Genomic DNA, 20,589 nt, shown 5'->3' with positions numbered 1-20,589 from the left:
TAGACTTTCATCACCAGTGTCTGTTCCTCTCATCACGGACATTGTTTAGCAAGAAAAGCATTGTGTGTGATGAACCAGAGTTTAACTGGCTGCCCTGCCGTGCGTGAAGGAGTAAGAAACTGGCTGTGTGGTTGTTTGGGCATTCGCTCTGCTTTTCCTGCTGTGCTCTGTTCCCGATTGCCGTGGGCATGTCTGGAATCGTTAAAGAGCCCGGGGAGGAGGCTGCCGGTGGGAACCAGCTTTGTTCCCTGTGGAGGAGAGGAGGGTGGGATGTGGTCTGGCATTGTGTGGGGCTGTGCGTGTGTATTGTGTGTGTGTGTGTGGCTGGCAGGCTCTGTGCAGGACTGCAGTTCGGTTAAGCTGATGCTGTGTGATTTTGTCCCTCTCCCCCCGCCTCCTCCACAGAACACCAATAATCAGCTTTTCTCCGACATGAAGAACTTGGAGAGGGAGAGGTTGGGGCTGTTTGGAGCCGAGAGCAATGCCACTCTGCCAGCAGACTGGAAGCACCAGGATCCTGCAGCCTGCAAAGATACCGGTACAGACAAGCCCTCTCTTGTAGTGGACTGTGAACTACAGGCAAGCCACAGTGAGTCCAGCACTGCCCCCACAGATCAGTGCACCACAAAGCAAAGCCCTCCGCCACATGGTGATACATGGTACACACTGTATGCCTGTCGGAGCTGATGCTGTAATGCAGCTCATTGGTAAGGAAGGGATGCCGCTTGAAAATAAGCAGTCTGGCGGTCCACTCCTGCACCAGGAGCGTCACGTTTGTGCGTCACGTTTAACAGTGAGTGAGCAGTGACACTAGTGGCTTTCACTCAGGAGCGTTACAGTACATCACTCACCAGCTAATAATGCACAGCAGCACACAGGGGGTCGTTGTCTGTAGGTGCGCCTAGTCCACAAGAAATCATTATCAGTTTATACAGAGGTCTGTGATTGTGAACTGAGTGAGTGAACCATCCCTTAGTTCACTGTACAGTCCAGCCTTGCTGCAGATGGGCCTGAACAGGACGCGTCAGGTCAGACATCTCGCATCGGACGCGTTTGTCTGCTCGCCCTTCTGTCTGGGGTTTGTTAGAGGAAGGCTCCAAAGGAACCTTACCGGTAGAAAACATGGACTTGAAAATTGAATTAGGGACTTAGCCAGGCCTCGAGAATTTGAGCATGTGAAATGTCCTGAGGGGCAATATTTTTTTCTTTAAATAATTTGATGAAAATAAATGATTTCCCTGGATGGATTTGTGCATTTGTAAAGAAGCACGCAAATATGGGACGATACAGAGTGCATCAGGGTGACACAGCAGTCAAAGCTCCTAACTCTTGGGCCAGGGGTTTGCTGCTGACGTGGGGCACCTTGTGTACGGAGTTTGCGTGGTGTGTTTTCCCTGTGCGTTTGCCTTGTGCTGAACTGCTGTCCCATCCAGAGCGTAGGGATGAGTAGCTTTCAATCAATGTTTTGACAGGTGCCTTCAGGCTCGACAGGTGCTACAGCTACAGCAACAGCAACAGCCTGAGCAAACGCTATAACACAGGTACAGTATCTGTTCGGGAGCACAGGCTTGTTTTACTGTTTTATTACCAATGTTATTTTATAAAAGAGGAGCGATGCTGCCATAATACTGATCCGATACAACTTGAAGTCATTAATGCATCTCCCCCTGGTACAGTATACTGACCAACCTCACAGGAACAGAGACGCTTTGCTGTCACAGAGCTGTCTGTCAGAACTTTTTGTGAAAACCATTAACACAGCTCGCAGATCATATTGTCCTTTCCTGCACCCCTAAAAAAAACCTTTGTAAAATAAAGTCAGAGTAAAATACTTGACTTTTATTTAACGAGCCAGTTAGCCAGAGAAGAAAGCTGTGTTTCAAGGGCACTCCAAAGACGAATGAGTGAACAGTGAATGCAGGCTGGGGTTTGAAGCCTTTTGTTTTTGGAGCTGGCCAAGACACCCCTGCTCTTTCAGACAGCTCCCCAGCAATGCTGATGAGGCCAATACCTGGACTTCTTTAAAGAAACATGTCTTATGTGACAGGTTCCCAAACTGGGGAATACATTTTATAATCTGTTTTAGAGGGAAAGAATGCTGGCCAGGTTGACTGGTGTCTCTACTGTACGTTATTTGAGTGTGCCCGCCCCTGTGATGGGCAGCCATTCCCCACAGAGTGTACAGCAGTCCCATCTCGCACCCTGTGCCTCCTGGATAGACTCCAAGTTGCCGTGAGTGTAACCAGGGGTGGTTGGATATTACAGAGTGGCCAGCTGGCCAATGCCACCACTACGGGCACAATCAGATTGTCCTTCGGAGTCTCCCATCCCGGCACAGAGCAGGCCCAGCCTGGCTTAGCTTCCTGGATCTGATGGGATAGCGGCAGCACAGAGCTGTGGGGTGTCTTATTGGAAATGTATGAGCCATTGCTCTAACATTCGCAAGAAGACTCCTCTAACTGTGTATTGTCATCCTGCATATCATGTGTGTTTTTTTTATTGTTGTTTTCATTCTGTAAAGCTCTTTGAGAAGCCAGCTTTAAAGGCGCTATATAAAGTTGTTTATTATTATTGCCGTGCTTTAATTAATTGGTTCCTCCCACATCAGGTTTGTCCAAGGAGTGTCCTCTGAATCTGAGCAGCAGCTCTCTGAACAGCGAGAATCCCTACGCCACCATCAAAGACCTGCCTGTACTGGTGGGCAGGCCCTCCGAGAGCAGCTACATGGAAATGAAGTCTCCAGCGCTGAGAGAGCGATCGTGCACCGGGAGTGGCCTGCTGACTCCCTCCAGCAGCACAGCACAAGGTGTGAGCACAGGGTCCAGCAGAGAGAGGGAGCAAAGAGCACAGGGTCCAGCAGAGAGCACAGTGTCTAGCATAGTGAGAGCAAAGAGCACAGGGTCTAGCAGAGAGCACAGGGTCTAACAGAGAGATTAAAGAGCACAGGCTCTAACAGAGAGAGCACAGGGTCTAACAGAGAGATTAAAGAGCACAGGCTCTAACAGAGAGAGCAGAGAGTCTAACAGAGAGATGAGAGGGCACAGGATCTAACAGAGAGAGCAGAGAGTAAAGAGCCTAACAGAGAGAGAGCAGAGAGCACTGGGTCTAACAGAGAGAGCAGAGGGCACAGGGTCTAACAGAGAGAAGAGAGGGCACAGGGTCTAACAGAGAGAGAAGAGGGCACAGGGTCTAACAGAGAGAGAAGAGAGGGCACAGGGTCTAACAGAGAGAGAAGAGAGGGCACAGGGTCTAACAGAGAGAGAAGAGAGGGCACAGGGTCTAACAGAGAGGGGTGGACAGGGTGCCTAACAGAGAGAGCGGTGGGGGGGAGGATGGACTAACTGATGATTTTTCCTTTTTCTGTCGCTGTCTGTCTGCTAGAGAGGTGCCTGTTGGTGGACGTGCCCGAGCAGGAGCCCCAGGGACACTATGACCTCCCCGTGAACAGCCACATCCCCGGCCACTACGACCTGCCGCCGCGGCACCGCCCCCCCTCGCCCCCCAGCAAGGCGCTGGACCGGTGAGGGGCTCTTTGGCGCTGGCGCTGTAGAGCTGGCTGGCAGGGTGACGTGGGCGCGTGGGGCTGGAGGACATTGCTACACGCCCCTGGCCCAACGTGACAGATGCTGGAGAAACAGCTGGCCTTCCTTTCGACCGCTGTAGACATGGTGTAGATCACAGGGTACCGCCCCCCACGCAGGGGCCTTGGTTTGGAATGTCTGGTGTACTGGTCCACCATTGCCACTGCAGGCAGTGCAGCACACTCCTCTGCTCCAGCCTGTCCAAACCCCAGCCTGGCCTTGCCGAGCTCACGAGGAGCAGGCCGCAGGGCGGACCGCCGAGTACACACGTCCTCCAGCACGGAAAAGGAAACCGAGCGTCCAGATTCCTGTGTTTATATCATGTTACAAGTCTTCTTTAGCCAATTAGAAAGGTGTTTTAAACTGAATTGAGAAAGGTATTCATGAATTTTAAATACTTACTGTAACTCAGTTTCAAGTGACGCATGATGTGATTTTTTGACTGTTTTGTGGATGATTTATCATCCGATTTTTGTTCAACATGTGTTGCAACAGAACACAGCTGAAGCCCTAAATAGAGCAGCAGGGAAACTGGGTAATAAAATGGGACTAAAATAGGTTCAGGGTACGAGCCAAGGGTGTCGTCATGCGTCAGCTGTGTTCTGATCACGTAACAGTTCAGCCCATGGATTCGAGAGCAGTTTTGTGGTGCTTAAATATAAACAGCTCATGATTTTTGTTCCGCCCACACCAGTGGAAACAGCCAGTTGTGTGTATGCAGGTGTCAACCAGCAGGCAGCTGAATGAGTGGCAGCGGTCAGCACTGGAGGTCAAGAGCCCAGGTGGCACAGAAACCAGCCGAGACGGCGGCTGAGCTCTACTGACTGGACAGTGTTCCACAGGAGCCCAAGTACTGTATGCAAGACTGTTCAATAGCGCCTCCTTTGAACACTGTCAGACCACTGGTACGCTGCTCCTGTCCTGCGCTGCAATAATGTCTATGTGCTTTAATTCCACTCCTGCTCTTCATGAGCTAATTGGGATGATGATCTTAACTGTTACACTTTAACAGTTTTCAGAGGCCTTAAGCCACAAAAAAACCTTCTGGATTCTGTTCTACAAGCGCAGAAGTTGACCAGCTTAGTTTAGTCATTTAGTTTGTAAGTCAACACTGCAACATAGTGAATGTTATAGTCTGGCTGATCCAACCAAATGTTAAAAAAAAACACTTCATATAGTTCTCTCTCTCTCTCTGTGGCTAGGTCTAATGTTACAGAAATTTGTTGAAAGTTATTTTCAAATTTCAGGATCGCTGAACACAAATAACTTCATTCTTCTAAGAAACAGCTGTTGGTCATTGTTGGATACCAGGGAGTTTTTTACTGGTATTGGGGTTTGAAAAGGTTTTGTTGTGTATAGTGTGTAAAAACCATTTCTGTAACCTGGATTTTGTTTTCAAATTACTTTTTATATTAAGTGAATGCAGAAAAGAAAACATCTATTCTTGCAACAGCAACCAGGTTTCCTGAGTGGTTTTTGAAGCCGTCGGAGAGCTGCAGTTTGTGCGTTTGTGCATAAATTGTACTAAATCAAAACACACAAAACAAGTACTGTGAAAAAGAAAAGGCTTTATTTAAAAGGCTTTAACATTTTTTTAGTATGAAAATAATATTGGTAACACTTAAGTTCTATCACTGGCTGTGAAACAAACAACCCACTGATAAAAAAATAAATCTCCTTTTCTTATTATTTTGTGGGTCTGCTAAAGACACGCTTCAGAAAATACAAAGCATTTACAATTGAGAATACGGAATTTTCTCTTTAATATATAATCAAATACCAAAATCTACAATAATTCAGCCAATGTGGATTTCCATCTATTTTAACCAAATTCTTTATTTAAAAAAAAAAATCCCCCTACATTCCTGAGTGCAGTTCTAGTCAAACCTTTGGTCTCACTGTTGTAGTGCCATTACTAGATCAGCTAAAGGTTACTCTTTGGTTTAAAGAGGAATAGTTCCAGATTCAAAGCGAAGGCTGAAAAAGGAGACTCACATAAAATACATCATTGAGCAGTGTGTAGAGAGAAGAGTGTCACATCACCTCGTTGCTGATCAGACATCTCCAGAATGCCTCCTAGTGCTTAAATACCACTTTTTGTTTTACAGCAAACAAAATGGTACAGCTGCCTTGAATTCTAAAAAAACAATTCTGCAAAATGCAATCACAATAAATATGGCTTTGGTGAAGCTGTATCTCAAAAACTCTCATAGAAACCTAAGTAACAAAGAAAACTCCCTATTCGTGATTGTTACCTTACTGTAGTGAGCACTTTAGAACACAAATCTATATTCATGAACAGAACTGCAAGTGTTACCAATACTGCACAAGCCCCCTTCTCCCCCCCAGTACGTTAAAGCAAAGCGTATAATTCCATCAGCTGCCTACCCTACGGCACAGGGGGTACCTATCCTCTCGACACGCTGGCCGCCACAGGAAGTGGGGCGCTCCATAGGGGTAGCAAAGGAAAGAGAATATTCTGCATTGGTTACATGGCGTATAAGGGTATTCAAGAGACACTAGCCTGTCTAATTCAGCTTTCTTTACTCTCAGTGACAAAGCGCTGCAGGTTTCCTGAAGAAGTTCTAATCGTCAGCAGGCCCACTGTTGGGAGAGACTGTTCTCATTAAGGCTAACTGGACTCATGAGTGCGGGCGGCTGCAATCTGGCAGGTTGTACTGGTCTGTTAAAAACCACAAGACTGGGAAAGGCTGGTTCTACTGTCGGTCCACTTAGGCCAGTGAGCCGTTCCACCTGCAGACACGGCAGTCCTACAGGACCAGAGAGAGACACCCCTGATTTAGGTGACCCCCCCCTGGGCCCACTCAAGAACAGCTGTCTAGCAGGTTCTGCAACCACGCAGGAGGGCTCTTTAACCCCCTGCTGAAGTCTTATTTTGCTGCTATTGATTTAAGACAGGGATCCCCAGTCCTAGTCCTGGAGGTACAGTCTCTCTACTGGGTGTTTTGGGGTTTTGTGTAAAGAGGCACTCACAAGTTCCTCCCAGGTCTGCAGGAGCTGCTGCTTGTTTAGTGGCCTGGAAGCCCTGCAGACCTACAGCAGCTCTCCAGGGCCAAGACTGGGGACCCCTGATTTACAGTGAGACACAGAGGAAGAGTCTCCAGTGCCTCTTGGTAACCTGAGTGTCGAGCTCTAAGTCGCTTCAGCAATGTAATCATCCTGCTGAAATATTAATACTTGTTAGAGCATCACTTTAGTACTGAAGCAACTGTAAGTGCTTTAGAGGAAACAGATCCACCGCATTGAGTGCAGAATTCTAACAAGTGCTGCTCAGGAGACAAGAGTCTATGGCACCAACAGATCCATTGCTTATTTGAGCTGGTCGTTAGGTCAGCGAACTGCATTCGTTTTAAAAAAATATTCTCAGCTCCTCAAAATTTGCCAGACAGAATGAGTTCTAGACCCTAACAGTATCTTGAAAACACCGAGACTTGCATCTAAGTATCCTAAAAGGTGTAAATAATTGTTTCAGTCAGAATAAATATCTGCTGACAGCTGGGTGACACTATAGTATAGACTGGCTGCAGCTGAGACCTTTATCAATGTGTGACACTGGAACAGTGAGGCGTCCATTGATAAAGCACTTACACACGGGACGATGACCATTAAAATCCATGCAATTAACCAGTGGTTCAGGTTCAGTGCAAGTGAAACTCAAACCCCCAGAATCCAGAGCTCCTGCAGCTCGGTCTGGCCACTTCTGGTAGCTTCAGCTACTGGACTATCACTGATGACCGACAGGATCGATGGGACGATTCCAGAAACACGAACCCCTCCTTTAGACGCCTCTGTGTCTCGTCTTGGGGAAAAGGCATTCATCACTCAACCCTTTATACGTTATATTTATATATTATATATAATCTGGAGCCATATTATAAGGATCTAGGAGTCCACTAGACCAGCAAGGTCTGAAATCACCTCACAGTCAGGCTCAATGGAACAGAGCGAAGCCTCATCGATCACAGGAGACAGCATGAGTCGATCCTGTGTGAAGAGGCGCCCAAGCCTATAGAACACGCTCTGGCAGTAAGATGAGGTGCTACATGCAATGGGGTCCAGGCTGAGCAGTGGAGCAGACAGGACATGTGGAGCAGCCTTGCAGCAGTAGCTCAGCAGAGGGATCTCATCTCTCACAGGCAGGCAGAAGAATCTGCTTTTCCACCACTTCTTGAGCTACAGCATGTGTGTGATTAGCTTTTAAAACCCGTTTAGCTCAGTGCCTGTGCTAAGTGTCAGGAGTGAAATGTCAAAACCAGAGGGTTCAAATGAGCACCCTTCGTCTCTAGAATGGCCCCATTTTGGGGATGCTAACAGCACCTCTGTCCTGTGGTGGAGTGATGTCTCATCAGTGCAGCTCAACACTATTAAGCAGCTAAACACTGCCAGTCCCCTGCTCGAGAACTGTGCTCTGTCAGGGCTGAGTTACTTGTTAAAGAGGGAAAAGGAGATTTACACACAGTGCACCAATGAGACTTATATTTGCATATTCAACCTTCATGCATGTTCCATTCATATATGTGCGTTATTAAACAATATACCATCACTGCAGCTGGTTTAAACCACAAAACCTTTACAGAAAAAACTCAGGTGGGTACAGAGGCTTGGAGAAACTGTCGATTCTTCAGGAAATTCTAGCTGCCTGTCTGTGGTTTTGATTTTTAAAAACTTTGCTCACACCGTCAGGTTTTATATGACAAATTAAGTGACTTCTGCGGATTTTGAAGAAAAAAACTTACTTTCTCTAACCTTATCAACCACCTGCAGATGTAAGGAGATGGAACTGCTCATTTAACACTGTCAGTGCCTGTGAAAACAGTAAAATGACCAAATAGTTCCATATAGGACCAATTAGTTACAGTACAGTCTAAGGCAAATCTTTAGGTTGTGCAGTGGCTCTGTCTTTGTCTCGGCCATCTGATTCCACTACAATCCTACAGCACCTACTGTGGCCCAGCCCCCTCTGTCTTAGTCAGCCTTTTCAGAAAATCGTTCAAATCAGGCCCCGGCTCAGATCCTGAGAAGCAGCTAGTTTGAAGCATGATTACATGATCACAACGTCTTCCCCAAGACAGGAAGATGTGATATTGAACCTTCCTGCCGGCTTCCAGCTCCTTGAGCTTCCCGAGTACCGACCCAGCTGATATAAACGCCTCTCTCTCCCTCTTTTCACAAGCCCCTCCATGCCCAAGAGTCAGCTCCATCTACAGTACAGGGCCCACACACCTGCCTTCAGAACAAACAGGTTAGCACACTAATCCTACATATTAAAAAAGAATTACTGTAGAGTACTGTGTACAAAATAAGACTGGTTTCATTTCTATATATAAAAAAGGAAAGAAAAAAAAATCTACTTGGTATACAAAAGTTTCTTCTGGTTCTGTGTTGGATCCCAGTGGACCTGGGCAGTGTCCTCCCTTGGTCCTGCTTCGGCAGGTTTGCACATTACATGACGGAACAGCTCTCCATCCTGGGTCCAGCCTACAGAGAGAACAAGATCGAGGATCGTTGATGACATGGCTCGATATGCTCCTGATGACGTGCCTGCTGCAGTCCAGAAAGGACAGCCAGGAAAGGGCCATGCATTCCCTGGGCTTTCAAGCCCCAGGTGACCCAATAAATAAAACAGATTTCAGAGGTTTACTACATTACACACAACGCTACTGCAAGACTTGTGTTACAAACTAACAAGGACGTCCAGCACAGATCCTCTCTCCTTGTTCTGCAGAAGCACAGGTCTTGCTTTCTGCCTCAGCTTTTCACAGCTTTCACAACTCAACAGGTTTGAATTAACATTGTTTTTTTTACTTAAGCAGGGTTGTGAAGAGTGAATGTGGCTGACATTATTTTCCAATACATTATATAACAGCATTGTCTGCAGAGAATGTATAAAATCATCTAGCTCGTTAGGGAGATAATTGAACGGAGGCTCTCATCCAGGTGTTTCATAAAGGGGAACTGCAGCGCATATTTGTCATTTTCAGGGTTTCTATTCAGCTTGTTCCCCACTCCCACCCCCCTTTGTGTAAAGAGCCGCCTCCTGTCCTGACTGTTTCTTGAAGGAAGCCGCGTTATGGAGTCCCAGCCCCTCGGCGGCGGGCACTGGCGGGCACTGACCTGCCGGCGCGAGTCGCCCCCCACCACGTAGGAGTGCGACACCAGCCCCTCGGGCAGGCCGCCGCCGGCGCTGGAGCGGAAGCTGCGGGACACGGAGACGCCGGAGCTGCCGGAGCTGGCCACCGCCGAGCCACCGCTGCCGCCCGACTTGTCCGAGGGCTGGCCGCACGACCCGCAGACCACCGTGCGGCTGCGCAGGTTGTACTCGCCGTCCACGCAGGTGCTGTGGGCCGCCTGCAGGGGGAGACAGAGAGACGGGGAGAGATCAGCGGGATGGGGCCTCCTCCGGGGGGGGGGGGGGAGAATCGAGAGCCGTGACCCCACTTACCATCTCATCATCTTCGTCCATGTCCTGGAAGAGCACACGCACCACCTTCCTCATGGCCATCTCCTGGAGGAAGAGGAGGGCAGAGCGGGGGTTAGGAACAGGCCTCGCTGCTTCTCGAGAGATCAAGAGATCTGCACTTTCCTTCTGGGGTTTACGGGGGTGATTCTTCTCTCTCACTAGGCAGGAGAGTCTTTTATTTGCTGATGGGCACAGGGCCTGGCAGGGCTGGACTATCTCCGTTCGCAAAATGTAACGGGAAATCCAGCTCCCCAAATAATCCCACTCCGGAAAAGGAGAAAATAACAGAATATCATCAGACCAAGTGGTCTGATGCAGCGGCCCGCTGAGGTCTGGGTGCAGCTGCAGCTGGGAGGAAGCTCAGGCAGAGGGCAGCAGCGGTGTGGGCTACCAGCCTGAAGTGAAGGTCTGCAGGGCCAGCCGGGCTCTGGGCTGCAGACTGCAGGGGCTCGAGGACTGCTCCCACGCTCACTCAGGGGGGACACCAGCTCTGAGCTCAACGGTCCGGCTCAGCGTGCACAGAGCTGTCCTGGCAGTCGAGCCCAACAGCGCCGGGCCCGCAGGAGGCACTGACACTGCTGGGCCCACTCCCACACACAAGAGGCTCTTACCTCTCCGTTGGCGCTGATCAGGGTGGTCTGGAAGTTGTCCCCGGAGCCCCAGGAGCTCTGGGTTTTCCACACCATGTCCGAGGGGGGGTTGTGGGTGGCGCCGGCGGCAGAGGCCCAGATCTGGACACATCGTGTGGCGGAAAACAAAGGGTTAGAGAGACTGAAGGCTGTTTGAGAAGTATGAACAATTACCACTCCCTGTGATCATAGGGAGACCCTAGTACAGTATCAGAAACCAGAACTCACTCACCCAGAGACGAAAAAAACTTTTTTCAGTCCACTAAGGAAAAGGCCTGGTCTGCTACTACTTTACAGCTAAAGAATTATGGGAAAGAATCCCGTACACACTTGAGACACACCGTTCGCTCATGTTCTGACATCGTACTATTAACCATGAAGATGCCGTGGCGGTGGTCTCACCCTGAAAAAAGAAGAGCTGGAGATTTGGGGTGACCTTACCGTGACAGTCTGCCCAGCCTTCAGGATGAACTTCGGGGGGAACTTGTAGACGATGGGGGTGCGATTCCCCACCTGCCTCTTCACCTGCCAGTGTCCCAGGGGCTGGTCCTGTGAGAGAGACACCACCAGAGGGGGGATTTATAGATAAGTGCCAATTACCCGTGCGGCAGACCGCCTCTCCCACCTCCCATGAGCCCCTGCAGCAGGGCTCTGACCGGGAACAAGCTCTGGCGACAAGGGCGAGCGAGCACCGACCGCAGGGGCTGGAGTGGTGCCGCTGCCCAGCTTAAGCCCACCCGTTGCTGCTGGCGCCAGTCCCTCCTGGGCAAACCCACCGCTAACGCCACCCCGATTCGAACCCGGAGCTGCCTCGCTGGAGGAGACAGGCCTCAGCTGCCCGGTGCTCAGTTCCGCCCGTGACGTCAGGGGGCTGCAGAGCACCTCTCTCCGGGGGGGTGCTCAGGGGCCTTCAGGTTTTTTTCGTTGAGCACAACGGGGCGCTACGCCGTGCCACACTGGGGTGGCGGCGCTGTGCTCTAGACTCTCCCCCAGCCACTCGCGCTGCCAGCCACTGGGACCTGCGCGGAGGTCACTCTGAACGCAAGGAGTGTAGACACTGGGAATTATCCAGCCAGCAGCAGCTTTCCAGTAACCGTGAGGCAAGATAACTGGGCTCCCCGATCCTGAAATCATGAAATGCAGCACGCCAGCAGGGGGCACTCTAACCCAAATGACACCACTCTAAACAGGTCACACAACATGGGATTCCTGGGACTGTTAATGGGCAGCGGAGCACTTTTAGCAACAGACTGCTCCAGCTACAGTGTTCAAGGGAACGTTTCCGCAGGTCTTTCCTCCCAGCGGCTGTCAGGGTGTATAACCCTGCCCTAGGCTAGGACTGTTAGCCCTTCATCTGCTCGTCTATGGACAGCATGTTGCTCCATTGGACTTTTTGGACAATCAGTCTGTATAAAGCTATGCACATTTTGCACATATTTTATTGTTTTTACAGTGACTATGATCATCATATTTTGCACACACCTATGTATTTATTTATTTTATATTTATTTTGTATAACTTTTCATCTATTCTGATGTCTGTTTTTGCTTGTCTTGGGCTGGGCTGCTGCAACACCTCCATTTCCCTTCGGGATCAATAAAGTCTGATCGATCTATCTTACAGAGAGCACACAAGCTACCCGCTAACCAGGGCTTTATTACTGAGGCTTTCCTGCACGAGGTGGGAAAGGGAGACGCTCTGGCACAGAGCTGACGACCAGCCTGCCCGAATCTGGGACTCTCACCTCATCCGCCTTGTTGCTGAGCCGGACGTACTTGCCGTCCAGATCCACCTCGTCCACGGTCACGCGGCCGCTGGCGGTGGCCTGCTGGGTGATGCGCGTCCTGGCCACGGCGCCCCCCGCTGTGCTGGAGGCCTCGCTGTCCGTGTCGTTCAGCCGCCTCTTCTTGGTGGCGGAGGAGCTCTGGGCGCTGGAGTGCACGGTGCGCGAGGCCGAGGCCGAACCCGAGGCCGAGGTGCGGGTCACGGTCACGCGGGGGGGCGGGCTGGGAGACAGACGCAGCCTGGGGGGGGGGGATAAAGGGCATCAGGTAAGGAAAGTGTCTCAGGCCACGTTAAAACAACACAGCTGTCGTTCAATCCACATTTCTATCCCTCATCGCGCCCTGACACTACCAGCAGGCAGCCACACTGGAGCTCAGCAGGTGTGAGCCTGGCCAGTACCTGGCTCCTGGGAAAGCTGAGGCTGCTGCTGGAAGAGGTGTTAGTGGGGCCAGCAGGGGGCGCTCACCCTGCGGTCCATGTGGGTCCTAATGCCCCAGTATAGTGACGGGGACACTAAACTGTAAAAAGGCGCCGTCCTTCAGATGAGATGGAAAACTGAGGTCCTGACTCTCTGTGGTCATTTAAAATCCCAGGGTGTTTCTCAAAAAGAGTAGGGGTGTTCCTGGTGTCCTGGCTAAATTTCTCCCTGGCCTTTACCAATCATGGCCTCCTAATAACCCCCCTCTCTGAACTGGCTTCATCACTCTGCTCTCCTCCCCACTGAGAGCTGGTGTGTGGGGAGCAGACTGGAGCATCATCCAGGTGGGGGCTGCACACTGGTGGGGGTGGAGGGGATCCCCATGACCTGTACAGAGCTCTGAGTGGAGTGGAGCTCTATACTGTAAGTGTGAGGAGCGATTATTACAGCCGCACACTGCTGTGGAGAAAGTGGATGAAACTGGCTCGCCTCTCCTCCTCGCCCTCCAGCAGCTTGCGGTAGGCGCTGATCTCCATGTCCAGCGCCAGCTTGACGTCCAGCAGCTCCTGGTACTCGTCCAGCTGCTGCTGCATGCGCTGCCTCATCTCCGCCATCTCCCGCTCCTTCTCGCCCAGCAGGCGGCGCGTGGTGTCGCGCTCCCGGGACAGCGCCTCCTCCAGGTCGCGGATCTTCGCCTCGCGGGCGGACAGCTGGGGAGGAGGAGGAGGAGGAGGAGGGGGTTAGGGCTGTGTCCTCTTGCGGGGAGTTTGCATGCTCTTCCCCGGTCCCGACTGGCTCGTCTCAGGTCTCCCCGTGAAGAGACAGTCCTGTCAGGAGTCCAGTCTCACGCCTCTCCGCCTGCTCTCGGCACCGGGCACGGGCCACGCCCACAGACAGGCCGACACAGTACGGGTCATGGGTGGGTGAATACGGATCAGCTCTGGAGAGGGGACCCGTCTGAGCATCGCCTGAACGGTAAGACTGCTCTTTCTAAGACACTGGAATTGGAAGTCTGTGTAGATGCTTCTGCCTTCTCGAGTCATGCAATGGTCAGAGCTAAGTAATATTCCCTTCCCTGTAATTATTAGGAAACGCTTAGTCTTAATCCTGCAAGGCAGAGAAGCAGGAGGACTGGAGGGAAATAAACTCTAATGGGAGTATGAGCTGAGGGCGAGACAGTGGCACAGTGATCTGCATTGCTGCCTCGCAACACTAGAGCCCCGGGTTCAACTCTGGACCTGGGGCACTGTCTGTGTGAAGGTGGATGTTCTCTCCGTGTTTGTGGGGGTTTCCTCCCTCGCAAGAAGTTAATTGATTTCTTGGAAAATCAAGACATTTTCCAATTTCTTGGAAAATTGGTCCTGGTGTGTGTGTCCTGCAATGGACAGGCGTCCTGTCCAGTGTGTACCCTGCCTTGCACCCATTGCTTGCTGGGATAGACTCGGGCTGCCCCGCGACGCCGTACTGTACAGGATGAGGCCGTGCTGGAGGAGCACAAGCATGGACAGACCAGAGGAGCACTGACCTGCTTCTGCAGCTGGCTGAGCTGGGCGGACATGGACTCCAGGCGCATGCGGGTCTGCTGGATCTCCTCGTGGGCCGCCCCCACCAGGCTGCTGTTCCTGTCGGCCGACAGCCGGGCGTTCTCCAGCTGCACGGGCACAAGCACACAGGACAGGGGCCTCAGCGGACAGCGGAGCTGGCCACCGTGACCGGGAACAGGCCAGACCGGCAACAGGCAGGCCGGCCAGCATCTGACCGGTACCCGTCTTCCTCTGACATCTGGCTAAGCAATCAACTTGAGTAAGGTAGCGGTCAGCTTGAAACCTCCACATGCCAGTTAGACTGATGACGCACCGCTTCATGGCCGAACGCAGCTATCTTCATTAATGACAGACTGCGACACTGAACCAGTACCATTTCATGACTCACTAAGATAAGATCAGATCACTTTATTGGCCATATACAATTTATTGTATTAGGAATTTCTTTTTGCATATCCCAGCTTGCTCTCCATGAGACACACAGACGGGGAGAGAAGCTGGGGGTCAGAGCGCAGGGTCAGCCATTTATACGGCGCCCCTGGAGCAGTTGGGGTGAAGGGCCTTGCTCAGGGGCCCAACGGAGTAGGATTCCTCTGCCGGCTGCGGGATTCGAACCGGCAACCTCCCAGCCCCAGAGCCGCTTCAGTAAAGTAAGGTAAGATCAGCTGTGGCAGGACCTCGTTTAAGAACGCAGGCAAGGCAAAGCGCAGGAGGGGCAGACCTTGGCGTTGTAGGTCTTCTCCAGCTCTTCCTTGTACATCTTGACCTGGTCCTCGTGCTGGCTCCGCAGCTCCATCAGGGCCTCGCTCAGCTTGCTCTCGAACTCCTGCTGCCGGCCCGTGTCCATCTCCACCATGCGCGTCTCCAGGCGCCGCTTGGACTCGCGCAGCTCCTGGCAGGGAGGGACAGAGCAGGTCAGCCGCGGCCTGGACTGGCACCTGCACTTCCCCCCGCTGGCTGACAGGGGGCAGTGTGGAGCACAGCTGTGTGTATGAGCAGATAGGCAGGGTCTGGGATTACCAGAACCCAGTCACCTTTAATACGTCTCGAGAAACTGACGCCTGACGGACATGGAGGAACAGGGAAGCTGCTGTGTGTAGGGCCTTATGGGATGATCTGAAACTTGCAAGTGACAGAAAGATCTGCATCCTGCATCAGGTGAGCCTAACTTTTTTCTAGCACACTACGAATGCAATAAGGTTTTTTGTTTGTTTGTTTTTTTACAAACTGTAGGGGCTCTGCATTTTGTGCAATGATAATTATTGAAATAGATCTGGAAAATCTCAATTTTCCACATAAAATCAGTCCTGTCCAGGCGCATAAACAAGCAGGTACTTCAGACGCATCAGAACTGCCCTGTGACGATGTGCCTGAATGACATCACAGGTCAAGCCCCAGACTGACCAATCAGAGACCAGCTTTCTCTCCCACCTTACCATAATGGTCTAACTTCACAAGTGCCTCTGTGCACGTCTGCACTGAATCAGATAATAGGCACAACAGGTAGAGAGAGAAAAGATCACAGTTGCTTAAACCCTGAGAGATTAAGGTTTCTGGCTCCTGGCTGTGTCCGACAGGCACTGACCTCATTGTAGATGTTCTTCTGGAACTCCAGCTCCTCTTTCAGCGTCTGGATACGGTTCTCAGCATCCACTCTCCTCAGCATCTCGTCCTGCAGCTGCTTCTTGGCATCGACCAGGCCGCCCTCCAGCTGTCAGTCACAAACCGACAGTAGAGGTCAATGGAGGGGTTTCAGAAAGGCTGAGAATGGACCAGACACTCTTGTGCGTCCTCAGCTGTGAGATCTGAAGACACACTGGCTGAATGCATGTCAGACTGACTTCTGCTTTGGGTCAAACGTGACGAGGACTCTTCTGGAATAACCCAGCTCAGATCAGCTTCTGGACTCACAAACACTGCTGAGTGTGGAAATGTTTGTCTGTGGGGAGGAACTATCCAGGGAGAAACAGCGGTATTCACTACTGCTTCACATTGTTTTGATCTGAATCTCCTGCAATGGCACATCATTATGAAGAGAAAGGCATGTCTTCTCAGCACCAGAATGCAGATTACGCTGCACTGACCACAAGATGGGAAATGTCACATTTCCTTGCTCTCTAATGGCACCCTGCAACTCCCAGCTGGCAGCCCCACTGGAGCTCAGCAGGTGTGAGCCTGGCCAGTACCTGGATGGGAGAGTCCTGGGAAAGCTAAGGCTGCTGCTGGAAGAGGTGTTAGTGGGACCAGTAGGAGGTGCTCACCCTGCAGTCCGTGTGGGTTCTAATGTCCCAGTATAGTGACGGGGACACTATACTGTAAAAAAAGGCACCACTCTTTGGATGAGATGTTAAAACCGACATCCTGACTCTCTGCGGTCATTAAAAATCCCAGGGTGTTTCCAAAAAGAGTAGTGGTGCTCCTGGTGTCCTGGCTAAATTTCCCCCTGGCACTTATTAATCATGGCCTCCTAATAACCCCCATCTCTGAACTGGCTTCATCACTCTGCTCTCCTCCCCACTGAGAGCTGGTGTGTGGGGAGCGGACTGGAGCATCATCCAGGTGGGGCTGCACACTGGTGGTGCTGGATGGGAAAATTATTAGCCTTCTAAATTGCAAGATTGGACAGCTGTCCTTTTTGTACATTGAGCAAAATGTTGTACTTCCTAAATCGACCTCGGGGTGGAGCTATAGGCATTGAGAACATTTTCCTGCATGAGCTACTGCACTCTGTACGATAACCTGACTCCATTCACTTCACAAGGTACGGAGAAGAATTCTGACAATCCATCCATAACCTCAAATATGCATACGATCAGCCCAAACCCATGCACGACTGTACATGAAATAGGAAAATAAAATAAAATGATCTGATTTTGTTTTTCATTGCAGAGCTTCATTGCAAGCAGTATTTATTCAGTCAATTCACGTAATTTGCCATCTTGCAAGCAATCAATTAAGAATGATTTGCAGGAATGACCTCCTCCCGTCCAATCAGCAGGTGGTAAATGAGAAGAGCACATTTTCCAAATGTCCTCAGGCCTGCCTGCAGTAGCTCAGTGTGGGCACTGAAGGGTTCTCACCGTTGTGACCTCCGAACGACTTAACCATTCAGTGGCTCAAGCGATCACTGATGATTCTTTCTGAATGTGGGTTGGTAACCACTGATGTTTACTTTGAAAATAGACTTCTGATTCATCCCTGGATCAATTAACTACTAACTACCAAACATGTTAAATGGGCTGAATATTTGTGACTTTTCTCATGTTCTTACATAAACCTGCTGTATTAAGACTTCCTTAATACACCAGGCCTGCAGACTCCTGGCTTCAAACCTATGGATAAGGGGATAGATTGCTGAACCCAGTTAACTTGAACTGGGCCGATTCAAGCGTTCCTCCAGCTCTTAAGACTTAAAGCCCAGCTGGATTTTGTACAAGGGCTGGGACAGCAGTGGATGCTGCCGAGACGACACTGCCCTGCCTTACCTTGCCCAGCTGTGCCTTCAGGTCCCTGAGCTCCGCCTCCAGGGTGCGCTTTTCCCCCAGCGCAGTGCTCAGAGAGGCGTCCTTGGAGTTGAGCAGGGCCTCCAGGTCCTTGAGCCGGGCCTGAGCCGCAGCCAGGTCCGCCTCCTTCTTGGAGTTCCTGGACAGACAGACGCACGGAGAGACGATGGGTCAGTGCCACAGATCTGACATCACCAACGCTAACCTGACAGAGCCGGGAATTTGAGTCACGGCAGCAGCTCAGGTAAAGAAGGCCCTTCTAGTGCATCAAGGTGCAAGATAAACAGCTGCAGCTTGGATGCCCATCAGGTCTGATAACAGGAGGCACGTCTTTACGCTAAGGGTGGCAGAAGTCTGCACCAGGCCACCCAGCCATCAGATCCCCGGATCTGTCAGCTACAAGTAAACAACAGGCTCATGGAGCAAACCCTCACCTCTGATTTTAGTTTTTTTTTATTTTGAAAACCCTTTCTCAATTTGGCTATTTGTGTGGTTCTTCATTTTGGAAAAGGCACTTTGAAAATGGATCTTTTTGTTTAGTTTCAGACTGGGTCCACGACTGAGTTCACAAAATTGGGGGGGGAGAGGCAAACAGGCCAGATTCAGGGCGCGAGTGTTCCTTTCCCAGCATGCACCTCTTCCCACCCCAGCAGCAGCTCTCTGGCTCATTCCACCTCGGTGGGGCGTGGGTGCGAGGGGCCTGGCAGCCCAGCAGATCAGAGCCAGACCGCCTGTGACAGACCGTGGGGTCTGTGGAGCTCCTGCACAGATTCCTAGATTTTACATTAAAAACACAACGGTTTCCTCTTTGTTCACCCACTTGTCACCCAACAGCATCTCTGATGGGCACGAGCCCTTTCTGGTGCCCATAACGAGTGTGTGTGTGTGGGGGGGGGTATGGGGGGTACGGGGAGGGTGACGTGTCAGCCGTCAGGCGAAGAGCAAGAAGAAAGTTCAAACTGCTCTTTTGGGATGTGGCTCCTGCTTAATTAATGCCATGCAATCCCGCAATCAAACGAAAACTAAAATAGACAAAAGGAAAAAGTGGAGGGTGTGTGTGTGGGTGAGGGGGGTAGCCTGTTTGAGCTGGAAAATAAAAAACACGACAGAATCACATCCTTGGTTTTCTTCTCTGCCTGGAGCACAACTTGCTTGGACACTAATGAGGTCCATCTGGCTGGCTGATGGTTTCCAGGTCCCTCTCAGCTCCACTCCGACAGGCTCCAGCCTGGCACTACCATTCTGCGGCAGATTCAAGCTCATCTGCGTGGCAGACACAGCCCTGCTTGGCACTGGCCTGGGCCTGGGCACCAGCCACTGGTGGGCACTGTGGGGGGGACCCCCTCCCATCTCTCCCACGAGACACAGACTGCAAGACCAGGGGATCTCTGCCCTTCTCCGAGTCGGAGGGGGCGCCGTCTGGCTGGCAGAACGGCCGTGTGAACATGGCGCAGGTGGGACCAGAAAACCAGACACCCCTCTCGCCGGCGTGCTGCCAGAGTAGCCGAGAGGCGCAGAGCTCGGCCCGTTGTTGAAGGCTTTCCCGTAGCGGCTAAGGACAGACCGTGCTGAGCGTCTCCACTCTTCTCTTGATGCTTTGCGTTGTGCTTGTAGAGCATTAAGATGAGTGAGAAACACAACTAGTGCAAGACCGAACACAAGCGAGCAGCTAACATTACAGTACAGCTGGGGCTCGACATTCTTGAAGGTTTGGTGCAGAGAACCGCTGTAAACTGCCAAAATCACATATAATCAAGCCCACTCCTATACCACCGCATAATGTACTACAGCATGGTTACAGACATAAGTAAACCTCCCTTATGCATTGGCTTCAAGTCAATTTAAATAATACTGATTAAAAAAACAACACTTATCACTAACTTATAGTAATCAGTTAAAATAAAAAAAACACAAATCCCTCCTCTGTCTCCAGCCTGCACTTTCTCTCTCTGCTACAACGATCATCATGCTGCACTGTAATAAAAGGGGCAATAAAACTGTCAGAGGGCCTGTAAAGTCATCTCCAGCCTGTCATTCCCCACACTGCTGACACAGAACCTGGAGCGTTCGGCACAGTGCAGACACCAGGGCCACGCTGGGTGGTGGGTACTTGGGCAGGGGGCGTCTCCCTCACTGGCTAGTTCGTCTCACAATCCGGAGCGGTGGCTCTGTGGCTAAGGATCTGCGCCTGTGACCGGAAGGTTGCCGGTTCAAATCCCGCGGCCGGCAGAGGAATCCTACTCCGTTGGGCCCCTGAGCAAGGCCCTTAACCCCAACTGCTCCAGGGGCTGCGCTCTGACCCCCAGCTTCTCTCCCTGTCTCTGTGTCTGTGTCTCCCTAGAGAAAAGCTGGGGTATGCGAAAAGACGCATTCCTAATGCAAGAAATTGTGTAGGGCTAATAAAGAAACATTATTATTATTATTAGTCTGATCCGCAAGTTGCGCTTCAAAACCTCCAGCTTGGTTTTGTCCCAGTCTGTTCTTCTGCCATCCAAACCCCCATGGGCCAGACAGAACTGCAAAAAAGTTGAGACTCTATTGTTCTATATAATACTTCTGAGCTGTTTTCTATTTTTTTTTTTTAGATTCTTTTGCATCCTTGTTCACCCACGACTGTACTGCCTTTGAGCTTTGAAGGGCCTCCTTCA

At 51.0% G+C, this 20,589-nt stretch overlaps 2 protein-coding genes across 4 annotated transcripts in view; one reads left to right on the top strand and one right to left on the bottom strand.

The window, feature by feature from the left end:
* pear1 (platelet endothelial aggregation receptor 1) overlaps positions 1–5,037 on the top strand; it is a 62,607-nt gene extending 57,570 nt beyond the window's left edge. For all 3 annotated transcript variants that reach the window (XM_069185027.1, XM_069185025.1, XM_069185026.1), the window contains 4 exons: positions 406–538; positions 1,473–1,541; positions 2,609–2,806; positions 3,382–5,037. In XM_069185027.1, coding sequence (XP_069041128.1) covers positions 406–538; positions 1,473–1,541; positions 2,609–2,806; positions 3,382–3,524 — 543 coding nt within the window. In that variant the 3' untranslated portion in view covers positions 3,525–5,037. The remainder of the gene's footprint in view (positions 1–405; positions 539–1,472; positions 1,542–2,608; positions 2,807–3,381) is intronic.
* Positions 5,038–5,129: 92 nt separating this feature from the next.
* The window catches only part of lmna (lamin A), a 64,463-nt gene continuing 49,003 nt past the window's right edge, over positions 5,130–20,589 (bottom strand). Inside the window, exons 4-14 of the mRNA XM_069184827.1 lie at positions 17,924–18,080; positions 16,024–16,149; positions 15,160–15,330; positions 14,420–14,545; positions 13,384–13,604; positions 12,436–12,715; positions 11,133–11,240; positions 10,674–10,793; positions 10,045–10,107; positions 9,717–9,950; positions 5,130–9,080 (exon numbers count right to left, since the gene is read on the bottom strand). Of these exons, the coding sequence (XP_069040928.1) occupies positions 9,045–9,080; positions 9,717–9,950; positions 10,045–10,107; positions 10,674–10,793; positions 11,133–11,240; positions 12,436–12,715; positions 13,384–13,604; positions 14,420–14,545; positions 15,160–15,330; positions 16,024–16,149; positions 17,924–18,080 (1,642 nt within the window). The 3' untranslated portion in view covers positions 5,130–9,044. The remainder of the gene's footprint in view (positions 9,081–9,716; positions 9,951–10,044; positions 10,108–10,673; positions 10,794–11,132; positions 11,241–12,435; positions 12,716–13,383; positions 13,605–14,419; positions 14,546–15,159; positions 15,331–16,023; positions 16,150–17,923; positions 18,081–20,589) is intronic.

This window comes from Lepisosteus oculatus, chromosome 27, assembly GCF_040954835.1.
Source record: "Lepisosteus oculatus isolate fLepOcu1 chromosome 27, fLepOcu1.hap2, whole genome shotgun sequence".
Classification (NCBI taxonomy): domain Eukaryota; kingdom Metazoa; phylum Chordata; class Actinopteri; order Semionotiformes; family Lepisosteidae; genus Lepisosteus; species Lepisosteus oculatus.
Note: the sequence above shows the minus strand (reverse complement) of the source record. Positions and strands in the feature narration are given on the sequence as shown.